Source organism: Schistocerca cancellata, chromosome 2 (genome assembly GCF_023864275.1).
Source record: "Schistocerca cancellata isolate TAMUIC-IGC-003103 chromosome 2, iqSchCanc2.1, whole genome shotgun sequence".
Classification (NCBI taxonomy): domain Eukaryota; kingdom Metazoa; phylum Arthropoda; class Insecta; order Orthoptera; family Acrididae; genus Schistocerca; species Schistocerca cancellata.
The window spans coordinates 423,370,626-423,385,099 of NC_064627.1; the positions used below are offsets into that span (position 1 = coordinate 423,370,626).

General features: G+C 43.9%; 2 protein-coding genes across 4 annotated transcripts in view; one reads left to right on the forward strand and one right to left on the reverse strand.

Moving 5' to 3' along the window:
- LOC126161885 (glutathione S-transferase 1) overlaps window positions 1-8,319 on the forward strand; it is a 97,602-nt gene extending 89,283 nt beyond the window's left edge. For both annotated transcript variants that reach the window (XM_049918023.1, XM_049918025.1), the window contains exon 6: window positions 7,947-8,319. In XM_049918023.1, the coding sequence (XP_049773980.1) occupies window positions 7,947-8,185 (239 nt within the window). In that variant the 3' untranslated portion in view covers window positions 8,186-8,319. The remainder of the gene's footprint in view (window positions 1-7,946) is intronic.
- Window positions 8,320-10,566: 2,247 nt separating this feature from the next.
- LOC126161884 (uncharacterized) overlaps window positions 10,567-14,474 on the reverse strand; it is a 31,155-nt gene continuing 27,247 nt past the window's right edge. Inside the window, exon 5 of one of the 2 annotated variants that reach the window (XM_049918022.1) lies at window positions 10,567-13,017. In XM_049918022.1, coding sequence (XP_049773979.1) covers window positions 12,301-13,017 — 717 coding nt within the window. In that variant the 3' untranslated portion in view covers window positions 10,567-12,300. The remainder of the gene's footprint in view (window positions 13,018-14,474) is intronic. The other variant, XM_049918021.1, reaches the window with a different exon arrangement.

The following is a 14,474-nucleotide window of genomic DNA, read 5'->3' on the forward strand; positions in this document are numbered from 1 at the left end:
CCGATAACGATAAAAATAATCATCTTTATGTACACATGCAGACTGAAGCGACGAATGAAAATGTTTACCAAAGCCGGGATTCGAAAACAGATCTCCTCCTGATTAGGCACATGCGCTAGCCACTACACCACCCTGACACAGGCTGCTTGAGTTTAGGGGGAATACCAAGAGAGCTGAGGCTCTTCAGTCCTCATATATACCGTCATAGCTCTTTCAAACTTGAAAACATCTCTGAAACCATAGTTTCATTTGATTGAAGCACCTTTCCTTCTCCATTTCCAGTGAGGAGTCCGTCCGTTTTATTAACGCTCATAGTACATTTATTCACTTATAATATTTTACAAACATTTTATCAAAGCCTTAGAGCAACAGATATATTCAAAAGTACAACCCCAAAAAGAAAACTGATCTGCATTACCCTTAACTTACAGACTTCTATATCTCGAAAGCTGGCAGCAATTCTTACTGCCAAAGTAGCCGATCCTAAATGTTTTAGTAGGTCTACTACATGGTTTTTCATTGTCAGTTTTCATCAATAAGCACATCTGAAAAACTACAATTTTCTGCACCGTTTATTATTTCTTGTCAGCACACTATGTTAATAGGAGGTGGGGTATATTTTGACAGTACGAAACTGGATGAAAAAATATTCAAAATCTATCTATATTTATGCTCTGAAAATCACTGTGAAGTACACGGCAGAGGTATGTCCCAATGTCCCATTCTACCAGTAACGAGGGACGTTTAATAAGTAATGCCCCACATTTTTTTCAGAACTTGTTTATTGTTAAGAGTCAGAATTTCGTGTCAATATATATCAAGATGTCTTGTCCATGTTCTATTTTTCTACGTAGTCTCCATCACGTTCTACGACCGTACGCCATCGTTGTGGAAGATCATGTATTCCCTGCTGGTAAAAGCTCTTCTCCTGTAGGCGTAACCATGTTTTCATTCTATGACTGACACTCTCGTCATCTTCAAAGTGTGTTCCCCGTAGAGAATCTTTAAGCAGCCCAAAGAGATGGAAATCCGACGGTGCCAGGTTGGGGCTGTAGGGTCGATGAGGCAATGGTATCCAGTCCAATTTGGCGATGTGTTCCCGGGTTCTCAGACTTGTGTGTGGGCGTGCATTATCGTGTTGAAGCAAGATTTTTGCTGGATTCTTGTCCGATCGAACATGTCGGAAACGGTTCTTGAGTTTATTCAGAGTCTTCACGTATGCTTCTGAATTCACTGTTGACCCTCTTGGCATCACATCCACGAGAATGACGTCGTCACAATTTCAGAAGGCTGTCAGCATGACTATTCCGGCACAGATGGTTGTCTTTAATTTCTTCTTTTGTGGTGAATGAGGATGATGCCACTCCATGGACTGCCTTTTTTTCCGGTGCAAAGTGGTACACCCAGCCTTCGTCCTCCGTAACGATCCGTTACAGAAATGCTTCCCCGTCAGTCTCAAAACGCTACAACAATTCAGATGAAATGCCCTTTCTGCGAGCATTCGTGAAACTCTCAGAATATCCGAGAGTCTCGATCATTGCAGACGCACTTCCAATGCTGACCAACTAGTGTAGAGCCAATTGTCTAGTTGTGATGCGCCGGTCGGTACGAATAATGCATGTCTGGAGCAGTGGCTGTTACAGGACGTCCCGAGCGTGGCTGATAATGGAGCACTGTTTCTGCATTTTCTGAGACAGTAATTTTCTTTACCCATCACCCAACTGTACTCCTATCAACTGCAGCATCGCCATACACTGCACACAAACGTTTATGAATGTTCATCACGATTTCTTTTTCAGCACACAAGAATTCAATAACAGCACGCTGCTTGTAACGTGAGTCGTATGTAGACGCCATTTTGACGCAGTACTACGGCTCTGCCATCTGCCAGAACGGTTCGAAGCTTCACCGGCGCATAGAACAAACATCCAGTGTGAAGCACCATCAAGGACGTTTGTCAATGTATATTACTGGATTTTTAAAAAAATGTGGGGAAATACACTCCTGGAAATTGAAATAAGAACACCGTGAATTCATTGTCCCAGGAAGGGGAACTTTATTGACACATTCCTGGGGTCAGATACATCACATGATCACACTGACAGAACCACAGGCACATAGACACAGGCAACAGAGCATGCACAATGTCGGCACTAGTACAGTGTATATCCACCTTTCGCAGCAATGCAGGCTGCTATTCTCCCATGGAGACGATCGTAGAGATGCTGGATGTAGTCCTGTGGAACGGCTTGCCATGCCATTTCCACCTGGCGCCTCAGTTGGACCAGCGTTCGTGCTGGACGTGCAGACCGCGTGAGACGACGCTTCATCCAGTCCCAAACATGCTCAATGGGGGACAGATCCGGAGATCTTGCTGGCCAGGGTAGTTGACGTACATCTTCTAGAGGACGTTGGGTGGCACGGGATACATGCGGACGTGCATTGTCCTGTTGGAACAGCAAGTTCCCTTGCCGGTCTAGGAATGGTAGAACGATGGGTTCGATGACGGTTTGGATGTACCGTGCACTATTCAGTGTCCCCTCGACGATCACCAGTGGTGTACGGCCAGTGTAGGAGATCGCTCCCCACACCATGATGCCGGGTGTTGGCCCTGTGTGCCTCGGTCGTATGCAGTCCTGATTGTGGCGCTCACCTGCAAGGCGCCAAACACGCATACGACCATCATTGGCACCAAGGCAGAAGCGACTCTCATCGCTGAAGACGACACGTCTCCATTCGTCCCTCCATTCACGCCTGTCGCGACACCACTGGAGGCGGGCTGCACGATGTTGGGGCGTGAGCGGAAGACGGCCTAACGGTGTGCGGGACCGTAGCCCAGCTTCATGGAGACGGTTGCGAATGGTCCTCGCCGATACCCCAGGAGCAACAGTGTCCCTAATTTGCTGGGAAGTGGCGGTGCGGTCCCCTACGGCACTGCGTAGGATCCTACGGTCTTGGCGTGCATCCGTGCGTCGCTGCGGTCCGGTCCCAGGTCGACGGGCACGTGCACCTTTCGCCGACCACTGGCGACAACATCGATGTATTGTGGAGACCTCACGCCCCACGTGTTGAGCAATTCGGCGGTACGTCCACCCGGCCTGCCGCATGCCCACTATACGTCCTCGCTCAAAGTCCGTCAACTGCACATACGGTTCACGTCCACGCTGTCGCGGAATGCTACCAGTGTTAAAGACTGCGATGGAGCTCCGTATGCCACGGCAAACTGGCTGACACTGACGGCGGCGGTGCACAAATGTTGCGCAGCTAGCGCCATTCGACGGCCAACACCGCGGTTCCTGGTGTGTCCGGTGTGCCGTGCGTGTGATCATTGCTTGTACAGCCCTCTCGCAGTGTCCGGAGCAAGTATGGTGGGTCTGACACACCGGTGTCAATGTGTTCTTTTTTCCATTTCCAGGAGTGTAGTTATTTAACGACCCTCGTATTAGGACTTTGCCGTTATATTCACTAATGGAGCGTGGGAAGAATGTTTAAATGCATCTGGGAGTACTGTAATTATTCTAACCTTGTCCTCGCTATCCCTGTGGGAGCGATACCTACGGGGTTGTAGTATACTCCCAGAGTCGTCATTTCAAGGCTGTACTTGAAACGTATAACTAGGCTTTCTCGGGATGGACGTAAACTATCTACAGATGTGTGCCAATTTACTTCTTTCAAAGTGTCTGTGACACTCTCCCGTGGATACAACAAACTCGTGACCATTCGCTCTGCCCTTCTCGGTATCCGTTCAGTATCCCGTATGAGTCCTATTTGCTAATATTCACACACACGTTAGCAATATTTTAGGATTCGAAGCACGAGGGAAATATCTTTTGTAGACTGACTGCATTTCCCTGGTATTCTATCAATTAACCGAAGTCTGCTACCTGCTTTGCCCATGATTGAGCCTGTGTAATCGTTCCATTTCATATTTCTACAAAGCGCTACAGTTTTTTCGTTTTGTGAAGAGCACAGTTTAACATCTGTTAAAACAAATTGCCAGTCTGTGCACTAATTTGAAATCTTATTAGTCTGACTGTAGATAACTGTATCAATTGCAAGGTGTCTGAGGTTATTATCAATATTGTCAAATGGCTCTAAGCACTATGGGACTTAACATCTAAGGTCATCAGTCTCCTAGTCTTAGAACTACTTAAACCTAACTAACCTAAGGACATCACACACATCGATGCCCCAGGCAGGATTCGAACCTGCAATGGTAGCAGCAGCGCGGTTCCGGACTGAAGCGCCTATAACCGCTCGGCCACAGCGGCCGGCATCAATATTGTCCGAATATCATTTATATACAACATTAACAGCAAGGGAACCACTAAGAAATCTTCAATCCACTCACAAATTTCGATTGATATCTCATAAATCGCATTTTCGGTAATAAGCGTATGTATCGTACTGACAAGGGGAAGGCCTCAGACACGGCCAACCGATTCGGCTCAAATTTAGCAGGTCGCTTGTGTACAACCTAAAACGAAGGACTCTTGGATATTTTGGATCAACACTCCCGCAATTTTGAGAAAATCGCCTCTAAAGGTTATGACGAGCAATCGATTCAAAATTGGAGGGATCGATATATAATTGTAAATAGAGCATTTTTCATCATCAGATATGGGGTCCGCAAACGCAAACTTTTCCAGAAATCGAGGAAAGAAACTTCTACAACTGCCACTTCTGTATCCACATGGTAAACGCTTTTCGCCAACTCTTCGGAAGCAGTGTAGCTGTCGAAAGATTGCATTCATTACATGTTCTTGGTGCCGTGAGTAAATTTGTTTCGAATGTTTATATGACAAGTACCATCCATCTAGTTGTTCGAAGAAAAGTGAGGACACGTAAAAGTGACTGGAAGAGCCATTGTAAAGTGACTTGTAGTAACATTTTAGTTGTTGACTATCCCAAGAGGTTTGAGAAATTTGTTTGCCTACCTTATTATTATCATTCCTTATTGATTTACTTACCTTATTAACCCTCCTATCCCTATCAATTGAGATACGGAAAAATACAAACGGAAAGAAGAACATCTGCTAGGTTTCTTCGAGATTCGAGCACGGGTTCTCCGATCCCCAGCCACTTACCATGGCCGTTGCGCTATCTTTTTTTTTTTTTTTTTAATCTCATGTTGTTCACATTCGTTCGTTGCATCTGCTCGGGGCGGACGTCGTAAGACATCCGTTTAAGTTCGTTGTTGATCGGTTAACTCAGTTTTTTTATTACAGAGGGCACCTAACCCTGTGACCGAACACGCTGAGCTACCGTGCCGGCGATATCGATGCTGTCGATGAGAAGCGTTTACCATGTGGTTACAGAACGGCAGTTGTAAAAGTTTCTTACCTCGATTTCTGGAAAAGTATGCGTTTGCGGACCCATTACTGATGATGATAAATGCTCTATTTACAATTATCTATCGATCCCTCCAATTTTGAGTCGATTGCTCCTCGTAACCCTTAGGGGTGATTTTCTCAAAAACGCGGGGGTGTTGACCCAAAATATCTTAGATTACTTCGTTTAAAGTTGTACACAAGCGACCTGTAAAATCGGAGCCGAATCGGTTGGTCGTGTCTGAGGCCTTCCCCTTGTGAGTCAAACGCTTTACAGAGTCAAGTAATACTGCATCTTACTGTATGCCTTAGCCAGCAGCCTGCAAGATGCCATGTGAGAAAAATGTTATTTCAGTTTCACATGATCAACGTTTCCGGAATGGATGCTGGTTGGCATGGAGGAGGTCTTCCTGTTAAAGGTACCTAGATATCTAAGAATATGTTTTAGGATACTACAACAAGTGGATGTGAAGGTTACTTGAAGGTAATTTTGTGGATCACTTCTGCGCCTTGTGTGACCTGCGCTTTTTGCAAACTAGTGTTCACCTGTTTAGATGGGTGGTAACTTGCTTGCCTCGCGTGCAGCGGCCCCGGGTTCGATTCCCGGCTGGGTTGGAGTTGTTTCTCCGCTCGTGGACTGGGTGTTGTGTTGTCTTCATCCTCATCACCGATACACAAGTCGCCCAATGTGGCGTCGTCTGAAATAAGACTTCCACTCGACGCCCGAATTTCAAATATATATATATATATATATATATATATATATATATATATATATATATATATATATATATATATGCCAGCTAATGGGGAGAATTATTTGTTTGAGAAATCTACAATAGATTATAGTTAATAGAGAGGCCAACTAAGCCACAAATTGGTATAGAACCTGCGATTCCACTGTGGAGCTTTGTTGACTTTTAATGATCAATGCCACAGACACTAATGTCTGTTTCATTTATCTTTTCAGTGGTACGAGAATCAAACTCGGCAATACTCCTGGGCCATCCATTGTAAAGGAATATTTGAAAATTGGGTTAATCATTTCTGCTTGTGCTTTGCTACCCTCAATTTCAGTTCCTGTCTATTCGTGAGTGACTGGACACTAACTTTGGTACCTCTACAAACGACCAGAATGTCTTTGGGTTTTGTGAAGGATCACCCTGAGCGTCAACGCACTTTTGTGCTCGATTCATCGTATTTAGAGTGATCTGGCGCAAAACCTTACAGTCAGCTGCGTTGATTTCTCGTTGAATCTTACCCTGCAGCTCATCAATATTGTGAGCATTAAATGCATAAAGTCTCGCCCTCACGTAGCACCAAAGCAAAGTATCGCAAATAGCGAAGGCTGGGGAACGTGGAGGCCATTGTCCACTGCTGACGACATGTTCGTTTGTGAAAGATGCTTGAAAGCGATGAAGAGGAACGTTTGATGTGTGACAGGTTGCTCCGTCTTGCTGAAAGTGGCTGTATTCTTTTTTATTATTATTTAATTTCGCATAATTATCTCTCGAAAATTGTTAGGTAAACTTCTGTACCAGAGAGTCCACTGAAAAAAAAAAATATTGGTTCCACTACACGATTACCGCCGGCCGTGGTGGCCGAGCAGTTCTAGGCGCTACAGTCTGGAACCGTGCAACTGCTACGGTCGCAGGTTCGAATCCTGCCTCGGGCATGGATGTGTGTAATGTCCTTAGGTTAGTTAGGTTTAAGTAGTTCTAAGTTCTAGGGGACTGATGACCTCAGATGTTAAGTCCCATAGTGCTCAGAGCCATTTGAACCAATTTTTGATTTAAAAGTTCAACCATAGTATGTTGCACCTTTGCGCCAAGTGAAGGAGACAGGAGACTCAAAACGAACTGCTTATTGCAACTGGCTTCTCGAAAAGATTTATCTGGCCACGTTACTTCACAGAACACCAGGTATCTGTTAGTAAGGAATCCTCACAAGACAGCTTACGGTCCACTTCACGACGACCGTAGAAGTCGCGCGGTTCCGGACGGAATCGCCTAGAACCGCTCGGCCACCAAGGCCGGCGAAGTTTTAACTGATGAAGAACTTTTCTAAATTGTGTATATTTAACGCCAGATTGTTGGGATAACTAGCATAGTGACTTCTTTGGACTGAGAGTAATTCTGCCTTCAATACCGGCTATGGGTTTTAGAATCCTTATGGAAGGTTCCCTATTTCATTTTGCGTTTGAAATAGAACCTTTTTTTAAAATTAAATCGTGCATTGTACTCTTCGCTGGGGTGCCAGCAAACAGAAATTTTTCTGTACACACTTGATATGTTTCCTTTTTTTCTTCTTTTTTTTCGAAAGTTTGAGGGCTAATATAAACCTCAGCTATCCTCTCCTTTGTTGAATAAGGCAGTTTGAAAAAACACAACTTCACTCGCACTACTGCTCTACAATGAAACGTATGCTGTCGAACGGCAGCAGCAAGCAGTGTTAACGCGCACATCCGCTAGTCGCGCTAGTTTTGCGAGAGTCTTTCACGAACAGTGTCGGGTAGCGATTTCGTTATGGGTTCGGTGTCGTGTTGCTCACACTTTTGATGCGGCTTTACGTGTCTGATTACTTAATCAGTAATGTTGAACGTTTCTGTTTGGACAGAGCACGTGACTCTGGCGGACCTGTCGCTGGTGGCTGCGACCATGTGCCTGGAGGCGGTGGAGCTGGAGCTGTCGCCGTGGCCGCGCGTGCTGCGGTGGTACGCGGGCTTCAAGCAGGCGGCGCCACGCCTCTGGGCGATCGCGGAGCCCGCCATGCTGGAGCTGAGGACGTTCAGCAAGAGCCCGCCGGACCTGTCGTCGCTGCAGCACCCCTACCACCCCGTCAGGGCCAGCAAGTAGCGCGGCCGGCAGCTGCGGCGCGTCGTTGCGTCCCCGTGTCCCGAGCCTGCGCCACGAGTTCCTTCTGATTTTCTCTGCACTTTCCTATGTTTTTGTAACAGTGTCCAGATGAAAACAATAAACGGGAAAATTCTTGTGTTTGTCGATAGCTTCACGAGTATTTCGTAGGAATTAAATTATGCAGGGCGAATCTAAACTCGACATACAAAACTTCTGAGGCTGCTGATGAATTATTTTGTTCAGCATTTTGGTGGAAAGGAACCGCAGTGCTCGGTGGCTCATCACGGAGTTATAATGTAACTATGATTTACTCGGTTTGTTAACCCAGTTAATTACCTTCGCAACAGTGAAAAGAACCAGTAATTTGCAATCACCAAAAAATCCAACACAAAAAGCGAAGCAATGTAAATAATTATTGACGAAACGTAATCTTTTTTCATTCATCGCAATCGACGATTTTAGAGAGCCTGCAGTTGTGTCATTCATGATTTAAACAATAAAACAGTGCACCAATTTTCCTTTTCTTCCCTATGTAGCACTACGCGTTTCGAGAATTTATAATCATTATCAAGTGCAGATATTTAGATTGGCATATTATGTTATGCTTTCGTGTGTGTTGTCCTGCCTCTCTTGCGCTGCAGTCCTTTTGCGTTTTTTACTGCAATAGGAAAACCCCAAAAAATAAATGTTCTGATTTTCGCTTGATATTAGAAAACAGTATTTTTTGTCTGTCTACTTAATGGTACTGTGACTTCTTCATTGCGCAGACAGACTCTCTCTCTGTCTCTCTCTCTCTCTCTCTCTCTCTCTCTCTCTCTCTCTCTCTCTCTCTCTCTCTCTCTCTCTCTCTCTCACACACACACACACACACACACACACACACACACACACACCCACACACACACACCCACACACACACACACAACACAACAAACTGGCGACGTGTTTTATTGCATAAATTGTTTACACTTTTATAACTGTGTTCAATCCGTGTCACTATATAGTGCAGTGCGTAACAAATACACAGTTGCTCTCTTAAAAGCATTGTTGAAAATGACTATCACCCTCATCACGCCAGAGTCTACAGCGACTCGTCATCGACCGTCTGACTCGCTCAGTGGTACCAGGGGCTTAGCCTAGTACTTCTGATGCGGCGAAACTCCAAAACTACCAGGTTTTGGCTCTCATAAACTAGGCTCTTCACATTGCCAGGAAGAAGTAGTCTATCAGCGTTTCTTTCGGTGATCAAGCCATTCATGGAACAGGACGACACAGACCAAACCACTGTCGTCGATTTTGAACGTTAATGTGGTTGCTGACTACAAGTGTAATGTGTAGCGGTGCTCCGTAGAGAGGAAAAGACATATAGTTTTGTTGTGTAGATACTTTCAGTGCATTATAGATATAGAGATAAATGTGGAGGAGGAAGGTAATAAATCTCTGTAATAAGTCTGTAAAGAGCCACCGGAGATGACAGGTTCTCTGCACCAAAATACTCAGAAAATAGCCGTGGACAACCTCTGAAATTCTGTTGTCGGATTTCTCGTTCATTCTGTATGTGTCAATTGAACAAAATTCTTCACGTAGCTTCGTTTGGGTACTAATAAAGTACCAGGTGGCAAAGTATGGAACTGCATTCACGTATAACAGCTGCGGTTAAACATGGAAATTTAATATTTAGTCTGTATTGTTTTAAGGGCACACAATTTAAACTTGCTTTTTATCCGACAAACGAACCAAAAATTCCAAAATTACGTTACGGATTGCGTAACCGGATGAGAATGAGAACACGCTAGTAAAGCTTTATTCAGTGTATCAAAATTAATATTATGATAATGGAACAGGGAAACAGAGAAAATGAAAAAAATCCTCTGGCTATGAAATGCACTTTATTCGTATGTTCTGTTTTTTACTGTATGACGAAGTGAACTCAAGTCTCACCATTTTTTATTGTCTCCTTCGTCCTCTATTTCCAGGGTCTTACCTTATCTTTACCTCACAACTAAAGTTCTGAGATTTACTTTTACTGGAAATAACATACACCCAACACAAATAATTGCAGTTTTTCTGAGCTACTCCTTCTGATTTTGAGGTAGACGTTTCTGAAATACAGCCATTGGTATGTAAGGACAACTACTTTTTATATGATTGTGAAGTAACGCGTCTGTTCCGACAAATAAAAGCTGAGATAACTCAAATGAATGAATAAACTGAGTATATTTCATACATATTTAACACAGTTTGAGGGACTAATGGATAGGAATTTCATGGGTTATGAGGAAGTTTGTTTGGGTAGCTGCGTACATTTCTATTAGAGACAGCTTTGGATCCACGTAACAGGAAATGACAGAAACATCTAAGACCATTTTTAAAAAATGGAATATCTTGCAGCTGCTTTATTTTGCATCAACTACAGTACAAAAGAGAAGGATGTAATAGAAAATAAAATGTAGACTTCTTCACAGAAGGTAGTCTTCCATAAATATCAATAAATTAGCTTTGTAGCACCAAAACAATAAGTTAATGCACACGACAAGAAACACTGCGGTACTGAGTAGGTTCAGAACACTGTTAGTGTCAACACAAAACAGAAAACATACTGCTAAATGAGTATCTTTATATATTTTGACTATCCTTAGGCTAACATTTAACCTACGTCTAATCAACAAACAACTGCTGTTGTCTTTGAAGTACATACGAGGGCTACGCAACAATCAATGCGCAAAATACTAAAACAGTAAACGTTTTTACGTTTAAGATTTGTACCTGCTAAATTTATCTTCACGTACAACTCTGGTGTACTGTTATTAGTGCTGAAGTTGCGTTGTCCTCAAGTTACTAGCACTCATTATTTTAAAAATAATTAAAAATTAAAATCTAGTTGTAGATTTGAGATCAGAAATTTATGAACTCACTGGATGAAGTTCAACAGCGATTCAGGGGAAGACGCCTTGTCTGCAGAAAAGGAATAGGAGCTGTTACTTTCTTGAACTGATATTCACTATTAGTGACATTTTTCACGTCTCAGCCACGTAGAATAGTGAATTTTCATTGCCAAGCAAGGGAAGCTTCGAGTTTCATATGGCCAGGCATATCAAACGGCTTACTTCTTGTAGCCTCTGAAGCCACAAAACAACAAATTTGTTCGTGTAACAACAGTAGAAAAGCAATTGCACCGTACAAACATACAACAAGTACAGTACCATAGAGCGCTATGAACGTCTTATTAACATGTCTATAAACTGCAGCACAAGGCAGGTAAATCCAAAATACCAAAACAAATCTTGTCCCAATGACAAGTCACCTGTGAAATGCTACTCTTTTCTCAACGAAATCAAACTGATTAAGGGTAACCTTTATGAATAATTCCCTTCTACTTCTTATCATTTTGTTGAGAGAATGAAAAATCGAGGATCTCAAAATGATGATTCTTATTTCCTGTCATTTTATATTATGCCAAGGTGACTACATGGACAACGGAGTGAAAAAAGTGACCAGCACCTACTTCACGATAGTCTTATCCTGTTGATTTTGTTGGCATCACCAGCTGGAATTTGTCATAAATTCTCGAATATTCTACAACTAGTATACTAACACTAATCGAATAAATATGCTGCACATTTATTTTTGTACTTCTTCTTCAATTACTCTGGAATAATCTTACATCGAAAGACATTCTTAAATTAGAGTATAAAGTCGCTAGACTGGACATGTTGTAGAAACACTAATCTACCCCTGAGTGGAAATTATCACAGCTTTTCGAAGATGTAGCCATTGTTTCTTTTACGAGCTACTGTGGACGTTCTGTTGCTGCTAATAGTTTTAAGTGTCTTCTAAAAACCCGAAATTAAAGTTTTACGAAAAACAGCCTTGTCTGGGAGAATTTTACAGTGACGCAAATGGGGTAATCGGATTTGTCCAAAGATACATAAAATACTTTGCACAAGATAGTTACTGAAATGCAAGCACGAAGCTTAAACATACAGCCGAATTTGTTCACAATTGAGAGCACCACGCGATTCTAGCATTAAATTAAAATTATTGTAGTATAACTTAAATTACGTCTTCAATGTCGTTGCACACCTTGGAATCTATATTTTGCAAGTATACCGGCCTTAAACCATCAAAGGTGCAGTCAGTAACACCGGAACGGCGCTGAAGAGCGTGCCGGCGCTGTCCAGCTGAGCTGTTTTCTTGTTTACGATGTCAGACTCGTACAGAGATTCGTCGGAGAAGTCAGTGCTGAGGTTCGAGAAACTCCTGTAGAGACTCCACGTCCCGGAATCGTTGGTGCCAGATACAGCGTCCAGATCCACGTTCGACGACCACGAGCAGAGCGAAGTTTTCGACTGGAATAGCAGACAGTCGTCTCCGAAACAAGAGTCGTGGTCAGCGTTATCGACCTTTGCGAGCTCGACCGGCTCGGAAGAGCGGTCGCGGTCGCGATCGCGGTCGGAACAGTAGCCCTCGCTGGCTCGCTCCAGACTGTCTGCATCTGGCTCGGGTTTCTGCATATCGTCGTCGAGGGGGGGCCGAACAGCTGAGTTGATTTCGTCGCAGGGCGTGACGTCACTCGCACGGCCGTCGCCTACCTCCGCAGCTTCGTCGCAAGTGGTGTTGTTGAAGAGCGACACGGCGGCTGCGTCGCAACTGTTTTTGTTGGCCGCCGTCGCGGTTTCGGTGCTGGTGATTGTACGACTCCGCTCGTCCGGCCTCGTCTTGACGCACACACAAGCGCAGTACAAAATGGTCAGGTAGAAGCCGGCCTTTCCGTGGGCCTTCTCTGGTGGCAGAAGCTTCAGCATCATTTCTGCCTCGATTATGGCGTATATCTGAAAAGAAGATCAGCAAAAGATCAGAACTTCGTACCGAGAACAACACATGAAGCCTGTAAAAAAATTCTTTTTTGTGATGCGTCATAGCGCCATACTGTCGGCAGCAGTGCATTCGTCTCAATCTGCTGAGTAACTGCATTGCTTCACATTGTAAGTATCTCCTTTAGTTTCCGAGCTACTGTTATCGGAATGAGAGATACAAAATGGCTGCATTGTGTCGCCGCAGGAAAACAGTAACCTTATTTTGTCATCGGATTAACAAAGAACAGCCTACTAGCTCACCTATTTTTGATTGTGATGTTTGGTTTTGGGAAAACTGGGCTAGATTCAGATCTAAGGACGTAAGCCATGAAGAGGATGGCATTTCTTAGTGGCGTGAGCTGGCATCTCTCCCTTTATCTCTCATTTTTGCAACGTGGACCGCTTGATGCATGGCTAGATAGATGGCCTAATTTCGCCGAAATTGACAACTGAAATAAGAATACGAGCCATGTAATATGCTTTGCTCATACATGGTGAGCAAGAAAGGACGCCCTTTTTCAGTTGGCAATTGCGACTGCGGGTGCGTGCGCAGGTTGTCGGTGATACCCAAGCAGCGTTGAAAGGGGGTGGAAAATTCAGTTACGATGGAGAAGTAGAGTGTACAAGACCGTGTCCTAGTCGTAGAACTTTACATTGAAACGAAGTCAATAGTAGCGACAAAACGAACTTCCCGCAGATTAAACCATCCCCGTCCAATAGCGTGATATCAACAGGACGGTGGAATACACACACCGCCCGTTTGTCAACGGATGAACTTCGTGAACCGTTTCCTGGACGTCTCACCCCAGATTTGGTGATTTGGTTTGGCCAGCATGTTCACCCGATCTTACGTCTCCCGATTTATTCCTCTGGGTGTTCCTCAGAGTGTTCGAAACTCGCGCTGCAAACCTCCAGGCGCTGGAGGCCAACATCTGTAGGGACGTCGTCACCCCTAATCCAGTTGCAGTACTGGTGAACACTTTATGTAGCACCTTAATAGCTCGTCTACATGAGCACTCCGACAATGACGGTGCTCATGTGAGTCGTGTGATCTTTAAGAAGTGAGCGCTTTGTACCGCATGAAACTCCAAAGTCTCACTAACACGCTTGTACTTGCAAATCGTGGATTCCTGTGCTATTAAAGCTGTTGTAAACAGTTGAAAAGGGGTGTTCTTTCTGAGTCACCCTGTACAATGATTGAAAGATGGTACCATTTTCCTGGTGATATTTGCAATGATTTCCGATATTAAAGACTAAACCTCAAATTTTTCGAGAAAGCGAGAAAGACAATTTCGAAAACGTTTCATGTTATCATCCGAGTATAGATAATCTTCTAGACCGAATGATGTTCCGAATGGCACTCCTAGATCGAATTTCGTCGTCAATCAATCGAAAATGACTCTCGGCCAGGAAGGTTGTGTACCTCAACAGTG